Genomic DNA, 10957 nt, shown 5'->3' on the forward strand with positions numbered 1-10957 from the left:
CCCAGCTTAGGACCCCAGAGCTGTACCATCTTGCCCTGGTCAAAAGTCTGACCATTGGAAGTTTATTACCCTGTCCACCCTTCCCTCAATGTGGAGAGTGCAATGCACCAGCTCCTGCTCCTGAGCAGATTTCCCCATATTCTTCACACAAAATACACTAGTTTAGATAAAATATAAAAACAGATTTATCAACTACAGAAAGATATATTTTAAGTGATTATAAGTAGTAAGCGTCGAGATCAAACTTGATTACCTAAGAAATAGAAGTAAAAACACAGTCTGAGTTTTATAAACTAGACAGGATATGAATTAAGCAGAGTATCACCCTGATAAATAATACAAGCAGGTCACAGATCTTCCATGCTCAGGCTGGAAATTCTCTTCAACCTGAGACCACCTCATGCAAGGGTCTGTAAATATCTGCCAAGTTACAAGCTAACACAGACAATTACTTCTGTTGGGTGGGGAAGGGATTGGCATCACAAATAGGTGAATAGTGCAAACACTAGGTTGGCAAAATATCCAGTTTAGTGTGCAAGTTACTTCAGCCATGCTCGTCTAACAGGTAATGGGTGTAAATTACGTACAACCACTATAACAGTCCCCTTTCCTGCACCTCAGCTCTACTCTTTGCTGAAACACAGACCCATGGTTCTGTTCTCTCATGACTATTTGGAAAGTCTTCCACAGGTATTGCACAGGGATTGGGTTCATGACTCTGAATGTAAGTATTAGAAACAGATTCTGGTCAGTTACCAGGGGACAGTATCATACACCTCTTCTCTGAGCAAAGAGTTAGTAGTACAAACCCAGTGCAAACAGTCTGTGGAACACTTCTGAAATACTTTCTTAAGCAAAAGTCATTAAGCAGTAAAGTTACCACTGCTCCTTCCTGTAGAGACTTCAACAACTCTGCTGCTGGCTTTTGATATACAGGCATGTCATGAAAGTTTGGTTTGTAATATTTGTATTGCAATGAAAAGTTTTGGCAGAACATTTACACCTCTGTACTTAGGTACACACACATTAACCCATTCTTTCCCCTCTCAACTACTTTCATTGCTCATGGAGAGGGTGGGGGTTAGGATCTGACCAATGGGCTGACCAGCAGGTCTCTGTCCAGCCAGGCAACACTCTCCAGATCCTTCGCTCTCTGAAATCAAGTTGTGGTTCTACCTCTTACTGCCGAGTTGCAGGAGGGGCCCAGAACTCTCTCGTCAAAGGGGGCTGTGCTGATGACAGGCCTCATCACCAAGGGGTGTTGGGAAGAGTTCAGGTTCTCCACGCAGTGCCTCAGATCGTCCTTAGGAGGCACACAGAGCTAAAATCTCTGTTAGGCACTTCACTGTGGCCCCAATTATTGCATCGTCCAAGCCCCTCGCAATCTGTAACATATTTATCAGTACAACACCCCATGCTTTAAGGCAGTGCTGCTAAAACCACTGGTCAGATCTGAAGGCCAGAAGGTAGCACTGTGATCACCAAGTCCAACCGCCCATAGAGCACAGGCCAGAGACCTGCCCCACAATAAATCCTAGGGCAGAGCTGTTACAACAACCTCCTGCCTTGATTTAACAATTGTCAGTGATGGAGAATCTACCACGGCCCTTGGTAAATTGTTCCAATGGTCAATTTCCATCACTGTTAAAAAATTACACCTTAGTTCCAATCTGAATTTGTCTGGCTTTAGCTTCCAGCCATTGGAGCGAGTTGTAAATTTATCTGCTCGACTTAAGGGCCCATTGTTAAATGTTTGTTGCCATGTAGGTACTTACAGACTATGATTAAGTCACCCCTTAACCTTCTCTTCATTAAGATAAATAGATTGAGCTTGTTAAGTCTATCACTATAAGGCAGATTTTCTAATCCTTTCTATCATTCTCTGGGCTCTACTCTGAACCCCTCTCAAATTTATCATCTTCCTTCTTGAACTGTAGACACCAGAACTGGGCAGAGGATCCCAGCTGTGGTCGCACCAGGGCCAAATACAGAGGTAAAATGACCTCTCTGCCACTACTTGAGGTGCACTAGCTTTTTCATCTGTAGCAGTGCACTGGGAGCTCATGTTCAGCCAATTCTGGCCTCCGGGTCTTTTTCAGAATCACTGCTTCCCAGCACTGGGTCCCTCATCCGGTAAGGATGGCTGGCATCCCTTCTTCCTAGATACACACATTTACATTGAGCCGTATTAATGCACATATTGCTGAAACACCAAGTGTGTTGCTCAAGGACACAGAAGAGGTCTGTGGAAGAGCCTGGAACTGAAGCCAGTTCCTCTGAGTCCTGGGCTAGCACGTTAACCCCTGGACCATCCTTCCTCTCTGGGGCTAGTGACTGGGGAGGGGTCAGCTGGCAGCTCAGCATGCTGAGATTACCAGAAACTTGGAACTAAACTCGTGTGACATCACTAAACAAGAACCCAAGAACCATTCCTTTTATAGACAATAACACTGAGTCATGCTTGCAAACACCAGTCCAATGACTGTGCTGAGCCTCTCAGTATCCCCATGATGCTCCAAAAATCCCCTCAGAAATCCCACTAATCCCCTCAGAAATCCCCTCAGTGTCACCCCAAGCACCCCCATATCCACCAGAGAAACCAAGGTGCTGGAGTCATGGGGCTTCCCAGAAGCCAGCTGTCACGGCATGCCATGGTAAGAGGCCTTTTATAGACAACTGTTGGGGTGTTGCTCTGTGGAACCCTGACACAGCCCTGATCTTAGGTTCTCAGAGTATCTGAGCATCTTGAATATATTTATCCTCTCGCCACTGCTGTGAGGCAGGGCAGGGCTGTTACCCACCTGTGCAGAGGCTCAGAAACAGCCAATATCTTGCCCAAGGTAACACATCTCAAGGGACGTGTCAAACCCAGCTCTCTTGAGTCACAGATTCTCTGCTGTGCTAGCCCTGTGCTCTAGAACATGGAGATGACAAGGAGCCAGTTACAGAGGTTTGATTCTCTGGCCTGTTCTCCCCCTATCTCAGTGGAGTTTAGAGCAGCCTGGGGGCTGGGATGACCTCTGCCCATTGGTAATGGCTTTCAAGAGCACAGCCCACTCTGGCCAAGTCCCTGCAGATGGAAGCCACCCATGAGTGCCCCCTTGGGGCCTGAGGTAGCATAACAGGCACCCTGTCCTTCCCTCTAAGGTCCTTGCAATGACTTACTCTCAGCCTGGGATACTTGAAACAAGAGTCCCCTTTGTGAAGTCACATTTATGAGGTCTTCTTCAAAACACGGGCTCTCCTACCTTCCAGCCCCACCCTCCTTTTCTCAGGAACCCCAACAAACCCCGTGTACCATCCTGTTTGCTTGGGTTAGAGTTGGTTCAGACTTGCTGCACTCTCTGTTCCTCCCCAGAGGCCCTGTCCCCTGCCCCATCTATTCCCACTAGGCCCTTCCCACTGCTCCTCCACTTCCCAAGAGGCTCCGCCCCCGGCCAGGCCAGAGACAGGCCTTGGTAAGAGCTACCCTATGAGCCCAGGTGGCTGTGGGGATGCCTGAACTCTCTATGTTCTCTGGGGATGCATCCTGGGGGGCAGGGACACAGGCTGGGTGATTCTCTTGACCTCCACAGCCCCCTGCCCAGGGACGGTGGATGATCTTGGGCTCCTCACAGTGGCTCTGGCTCCCTGGGCAGCTCTTAACATAGCCTGCCTCTAGCTTTTGGCCTGGAGAGGGGATGGAACCTGGGGTAATAAGGAGGAGCATGGGTTGAGTCACCAAAGGGAAGTGATGCCTGACCAACCTGATTGCCTCCTATGATGAGATAACTGGCTCTGTGGATATGGGGAAAACTGCGAAAATGATATATCTGGACTTTAGCAAAGGTTTTGATAGGGTCTCCCAGAGTATTCTTGCCAGCAAGTTTAAAAAGTATGGATTGGATGAATGGACTATAAGGTGGATAGAAAGCTCAATGGGTAGTGATCAGTGGCTCGATGTCTAGTTGGCAGCTGGTATCAAGCGGAGTGCCCTGGGGTCTGTTCTGAGGCCAGTTTTGTTCAACATCTTTATTAATGATCAGGATAATGGCATGAATTGAACCCTCAGCAAGTTTTCAGATGATACTAAGCTGGGGGGAGAAGTAGATATACTGGAGGGTAGGGATAGGATACAGAGGGACCTAGACAAATTGGAGGATTGGGACAAAAGAAATCTGATGAGGCTCAACAAGGACAAGTGCAAAGTCCTGCACTTAGGACAGAAGAATCCCATGCACCGCTACAGACTAGGAACTGAATGGCTAAGCAGCAGTTCTGCAGAAAAGGACCTGGGGATTACAGTGGATGAGAATCTGGATATGAGTCAGCAGTGTGCCCTTGTTGCCAAGAAGGCTAACAGCATATTGGGCTGCATTAGTAGGGGCAATGCCAGCAGATCGAGGGAAGTGATTATTCCCCTCTATTCGGCAATAGTGAGGCCACATCTGGAGTATTGCATCCAGTTTTAGGCCCCCCACTACAGAAAGGATGTGGACAAATTGGATAGAGTCCAGTGGAGGGTAATGAAAATGATGAGGGGGCTGGACACAGGACTTATGAGGAGAAGTTGAGGGAACTGGGCTTGTTTAGTCTGTGGAAGAGAAGAGTGAGGGGGGATTTGATAGAAGCCTTCAACTACCTGAAGGGGGGTTCCAAAGAGGATGGATCTAGACTGTTCGCAGTGGTGGCAGATGACAGAACAAGGAGTAATGGTCTCAAGTTGCAGTGGGGGAGGTCTAGGTTGGGTATGAGGAAACACTATTTCACTAGGAGGGGGTGAAGCACTGGATGGGTTACCTAGGGAGGTGGTGGAATGTCCATCCTTAGAGGTTTTTAAGGTCGGGCTTGACAAAGTCCTGGCTGGGATGATTTAGTTGGAGTTGGTCCTGCTTTGAGCTGGGGATTGGACTAGATGACCTCTAATCCTAATCTTCTATGATTCTATGAGTCTTGGGAGAAGAAGAGGAGCAGAGGGTGGGGCCACAAGGGGGAAGAGGAGGAGTAGGGGTGGGGTCTCAAGGTGGAATAAGAAGGCAGGTTCGGGGTTACAAGGGGATAGGGCTCCTGCCTGTGCCATGCTCTCCCCTTTTGAACAGATGGTCATCCCTTTGCTGGGATAGGAGCTGGACGTGCCTCCCTGGCGAAGCTGCAGACTATTTCCACCCCTTTTCAAGCAGCTGGGGCAGCACAAATGGAGGGGATGAGGAGGGACTCTAGGCCAAAATCTCCTGACAGGACTCATGTGTGTCAGACCCTCACTCACACACGTAGCCCTGCTCTGCCTCGGTGGGAAGTGGGCCCAGCAGGTGTGCAGTGTGCAGAGCCATTAATGGGAGTGAGGTTGCCTGAGTGGCTTCTCCTGGGGCTCCTGCATTAATCATGTCTCTAACACAGCTCAGTCACAAGCGCCTGGCTGAGGGCACAGGGGCCCCAGTGCACTGTCCTCCTTCACCAGCCCTTCTCCCATTGCTCCAGGCCTTAGACCCTGTCTGAACCTCTCTACAGAGTGGAGATTGGTAGCTTATGTCATCTTTTATGTAAGGGTTCAGAATGGAACTGGAGGCCCATGTTTTTCATCTCTTGGGTTACCAGCGCTGAAGCTGGGTGAGGAGCTGATCCGTCACTGGAGGAACACCCTGATTATCTTGTCACGAAGGTGTCTGCTTTTCACACTGTATACTATAGGGTTCATCAGAGGCGGGACGAGCAGGTAGACATAACCCAGAAGAATCTGCAGCAAGGGAGAAGATCCTTTCCCGAATCTGTGTATCACAGACAAGCTGATCTCAGGCGTGTAGAAGAGCAGAACGACACAGAGGTGGGAGACGCAGGTGTTCAGGGCCCTGAGGCACTCAGTGTGGGATGCGATGCTCAGCACTGTCTTGAGGATCATCACATAAGAGAGGAAGATGAGCAGCGAGTCCAACCCCATAGTTAAGAATGTAACAACCAAGCCATAGATGCTGTTGACTGTGATATCCGAACAAGCCATCTTCATGACCTCCTGGTGTACACAGTAAGAATGGGAGAGGACATTGGCTCGACAGTATCGGAACTGTTTTAAGAGAAAGGGGAGTGGGGCTGTTAGGGCAAACCGTACTAGGACAAACACAAGTCCCATCTTGGCTATTCTTGGCAGGGTTAAGATGGAAGCATATCTCAGTGGGTTACAGATTGCGACAAAGCGGTCAAAAGCCATCAGCAAGAGAACGGAGGATTCAATGCATTGAAATGAGTGGATGAAGAACAGCTGAGCAAAACAGGTATCAAGGCTGATCTCCCTAGAGTTAAACAAGTATATGCCCAGTATTGTCGGCAAGGTGGATATCAGTATGCCAAGGTCTGTGATGGCCAACATGGAAAGGAAAATGTACATGGGCTCATGGAGGCTTGGATCTGTTTTTGTAATGAACAGAATGACTGAATTTCCTACTATCGAAATAGCATACATAAAGCAGAAGGGGATAGAGATCCAGAGATGCACATCTTCCTGCCCAGGGATCCCGGTGAGAAGGAACATAGCAGATTTGAATTTGGTGTCATTGACAGCTGACATAATGGACTGGGCAGGTCCGAGGAGTTCTGAACTTTTCTTCCTGAAAGGAAAAAGAACAGGAGACTAGATAATATTTAACGAGACATCTTTCTGCTCTCCGTGCAAGTCTAGAGACTCCCAGACACTCAGGCAATATCAGCAAAAAACTAGTCTTGGATTTACAGCACCAATAGGAAAATGGGCACTGCCACACTGGATCAGACCTGCAGCCCATCTAACCCAGTATCCCGAGCCCCATACACAACGCTGCAGAAGAAGGTGGAAGAAGCCCTGTGTCATAAATATAATGGGAACTGTAACCACCTTTCTGTGTACAGTGCTATAAAATCCCTCCTGGCCAGAGGCAAAGTCCATTTACCTGTAAAGGGTTAAGAAGCTCAGGTAACCTGGCTGGCACCTGACCCAAAATGGCCAAAGAGGGGACAAGATACTTTCAAATCTGGAGGGGAGGAAAAGGCTTTTGTCTGTCTGTGTGATACCTTTGCCGGGAACAGATCAAGGATGCAAGCCCTCCAACTCCTTAGATGTTAGTAAATAATCTAGCTAGAAAATGCGTTAGATTTTCTTTTGTTTTTGGGCTTGGAAAATTCATTGTGCTGGAGGAAATGTGTATTCCTGTTTTTGTGTCTTTTTGTAACTTAAGGTTTTGCCTAGAGGGATTCTCTGTGTTTTGAATCTGATTACCCTGTAAAGTATTTACCATCCTGATTTTACAAAGGTGATTCTTTTACCTTTTCTTTAAATAAAATTCTGCTTTTACGAACCTAATTGATTTTTCATTGTTCTGAAGATCCAAGGGTTTGGGTCTGCGTTCACCTGTACCAACTGGTGAGGATATTATTATCAAACCTTCCCCAGGAAAGGGGGTGAAAGGGTTGGGGGAATATTTTGGGGGAATAGAACTCCAAGTGGTCCTTTCCCTGTTCTTTGTCTAAATCACTTAGTGGTGGCAGCATACTGTTCAAGGAGAAGGTGGAATTTGTGCCTTGGGAAAGCTTTTAACCTAAGCTGGTAAAAATAAGCTTAGGGGGTCTTTCATGTGGGTCCCCACATCTGTACCCTAGAGTTCAGAGTGGGGAGGGAACCCTGACACCCTGCAATAGGAAGCTATGAGAAAACCCTTCTCCCAGGGAAAGTTTTCCCCCTACACCCACTAGTTAGACATATTTTGTGGTGTAAATCAGGAAGGTTCATAGCCCATGAAAGCCTTTTTTTAAAAAAAGCCTCATTACTCTAATTTGATTTTCTGGTTACCCATATAAACATCCAGTCCCTCTTTGAATCCTGCTAAACTCTTGGCCCCATGGGTATCTTCTGGCTGCGAGTTCTGCAGCATACTTGAACACTGTGATTTTATATGATTTCTCAGGTTATGATTTCTTAGGTTAGAGCTGGACTTAAAATGTAGTGTATGTAAACAGAGTCTGAAAGAACTCTCCCCTGATAGCCAGCTGGGAGGAAGAGAGACTTCAGGAGCAAACCGTTCTTACATGAACACTCCTACTCTGCCTAGATGTCCAGCAAATTGAGCTCAAAGTGTTCAGCTTTGGATGGTGTACAAATCACTTTAGTACTGAATGCAGGGATAGTAAAATGCTGTTACCAATGTTGTTGTCTTTATTGTATAAGTAAAGGGGAGCAGAAGTGTGCTTAACCTGTCCCAGATGAGGGGGTTACCCTGAGGTGAATAGACATTGTTAAGCTTGGGGCTTAAATACCAGAGCCCTGTGAAAGTAAGAGGCGTGGGGACAGGTGTCCCAGGTAGGAGTTATGGACTCTCCCGAAGGGTCCCCATTGTGGTTTAACCTTTTCCTGCCCATTGTTCAAAGATAGAACTGAATAGGCTTTATTAGGAACCTTTGTTACTTTAAGTGCTTAAATGAGATCTGAAATCACTTGTGGAGGGCCAGCATTTCTGCCCAACCTGCCAATACCTAACAGACTGACCTGCAGAGGTCACAGCAGAAAGGCAGGTGGCAGCAGAAGGTAACTGACAGTCAACCAGATGAATCAGAGCAGAATGACTGGCTGGCAGGGTGGCCACTAGAGGGGAGCCGTGGCTGACGGGGTGGCCAGCCTGAGCAAGTGCTCAGATTGCAGAGCAAGTAAGGTGACTTCTTCCCTGGCTGGGAGGTGAACTCACATAGTTGCACCTCTCAACCCTGGGTCCTCACTGACCAAGGACAATCACAGTGAGTGGGGTTGGGTGAGGCAGCAGAGAGGGGCATGATAAAGGAAATTCTGGTTGTAGAACTGAAGAGCATGAGGCAGAAGTCACTGCCCCAAGCACTCTGGGGTGGGTGTCCTGGTCACAGTTTTAGGATTATGAATCCTGCTTGTGGAATTTCCCCTAATTAATGACAGTTGACTTCTCTCCTGTCACTAAAAGTTTCTTTTCTAATCTCAGACTGCACCTCCCAGAGGCGCCCAGGAGTGGTGTATAATTTCCCAGGTTGCTTGGGCCTCTTCTTTGTTGTACTGCTGAAAAGGAACCCCTAATTACAGAACCCAGCCCTGGTTGCTGCCAGCTCCATCTGGTGGAAGGATTACATGTAGGTCATCTGGACTTGTTCAGAACTTGAAAAGGTCACAGTGTCACAGCCCCCAGTCAATCAGTTCTCAGCAAACTAAACTCTAGTAGCTCCCCTGTCCCTGGGTTAATAGCTGACTGGTTCTCCTCAGGTTCTGTTCTGTCAGTCTGTAGCCTGTATCCGGAATGGTAACAGGCATTGGGATCAGCATAGAAAATATACATTCCCTGAGCTCTCACTGTCTCATACATAGTAACCTTAGCACCTGTTATTCAGGCATGATGCTGGTTTTCAGGAAGTGCATTTAAAAGTCAAATGCATGGGGGGAACTTCATTTTCCACATGAAAGTAGTCTATTGCTCTCTGACTGCCTGTGTCCTATATTCATAAAATCTGTAGCAACCTGGAAAGGGATTGGGACAGACATGGAACTGAGCTGGCATAATGAATTTGTATGTTAAACCTTGTTCTTGACATGTTTACATTATGGCTATCTTGGTTAACTATTTTGATATTTATGTTATGGCTATATTGGGTGAAACCAGTTTGGCTCTTCTTAATTTAATAGCAGGATTCTGGAAAACAAGCAGGAAGAGAAGCAACAGCTGAAGAAAAGCCATTGCTCAGTAAGCACTTCAGGGAGGCTGAGAGAAAACACTAGAGCTACAAGCAGGGAATTGTCTGATCCCGGGCTCCAGCCATGTTACACAGGTTGTTTTGCCAGTTCTGGAAGTCTGTCCAGAGTTCTGGCAGTTGTTGCTGAGAAGCTCTTCAGACTGTCAGGCACAGAAACTGCTGGGGAAGTCAGAAAGCCTTCAGACTGCCTGGGTGCTCATCAGAGAGGGAGTGCTTGGGGTCAGAGAAATGTACAGACTTTTTTTTTTTAAACCTTCTTATTCTCCCATATTACACTTTATTCCTACTGTTCAGATTAAACAATATTTTGGTTCAATAATGTTGTCTGCTCACTCGACTCACCACTAGTCACAGCCTTCCTGAGGGAAGAACCAGAGTTTCCAAACCCACTCGGACCTGCTTGGCAAGCACAGTCGACCCGCAGTGTGTTGTAGCCCAGGGCTCCGTCTGAGGGTGGGAAGTTTGCGAGATTCCACCCCATGAGAGGGCAGGGTCCGAGGCCTGACATCTGGCACTCAGAGACCAGAGAGGGGGCAGAGATGCCAGTAGCCCTGTAATTCTGAGGGATCTCTACAGGGCAGAAAGGCTGGAGCCCTCAGCCAACCAGGAGATAGAAATATGCCTCATCGGACCTGTTACCACAGAGCAACGCAGCTCGGAATTCCTGCGTTCACAATTAAACCAGAAATTAAAACCTTTGAAAATGCATTTGCCGATGAAATTTCCAGGAACAAATAAACATGAGGGGATTTGGGAACTCGTCACTGATATTCCGTGGGGCCTCCTCTCACTCAGCCCAGGGCAGGATCGGGCCCAGAGCTCACGGCACCTCTAGAAATGGGACCCCTGGAGAAATCCTGACTCGGGGCATCGGGGTCCTAACGTTCCGAGCTCGCTTTGATTTTCAGGTTTCTGTGTAGCTTGAATAACTCACTGGGGAGCATGGGCAGCTGTAGCCGAGGGGTTCCCTAGCTCCCTAGTGCTCCAGCCAGTGGCGTAGCTAGGGGGGAGCGGGGCAGCGGCCGCTCTCCCACTGAGCACAAGTGGCGCCTTTTTCATTTTTTGATGCCTTATTAATTTTTAGTCACCGTGGGGCCTAAAGCAACTTCCCGCCCCCACCCCAGCTCCACAAGCTGCTGGCCGGGGGTGCACGGGCTGGAGCCCGGGGAGAAGGCGGCGGCTCCCGGTCTTCAGCCGCATTTCGGCGGCAGGTCCTTTAGACACAAGCAAGTGAAGTGACCTGCCACCGAAG

General features: G+C 48.0%; 1 protein-coding gene across 1 annotated transcript; it reads right to left on the bottom strand.

The window, feature by feature from the left end:
• Positions 1-5602: 5602 nt before the first annotated feature.
• On the bottom strand, positions 5603-6538 carry LOC140918162 (olfactory receptor 51G2-like). The gene has a single exon (XM_073361984.1). It carries the CDS (start codon positions 6536-6538, stop codon positions 5603-5605), a length of 936 nt encoding a protein of 311 aa, XP_073218085.1.
• Between the last annotated feature and the right edge of the window lie 4419 nt (positions 6539-10957).

The sequence above is a fragment of the Lepidochelys kempii genome, chromosome 1 (assembly GCF_965140285.1).
Source record: "Lepidochelys kempii isolate rLepKem1 chromosome 1, rLepKem1.hap1, whole genome shotgun sequence".
NCBI lineage: Eukaryota > Metazoa > Chordata > Testudines > Cheloniidae > Lepidochelys > Lepidochelys kempii.

Bases quoted from the DNA above. Each gene is read 5' to 3' on its own strand.
- LOC140918162 (XM_073361984.1), bottom strand. From the start codon at position 6,538: ATGTCAGCTGTCAATGACACCAAATTCAAATCTGCTATGTTCCTTCTC.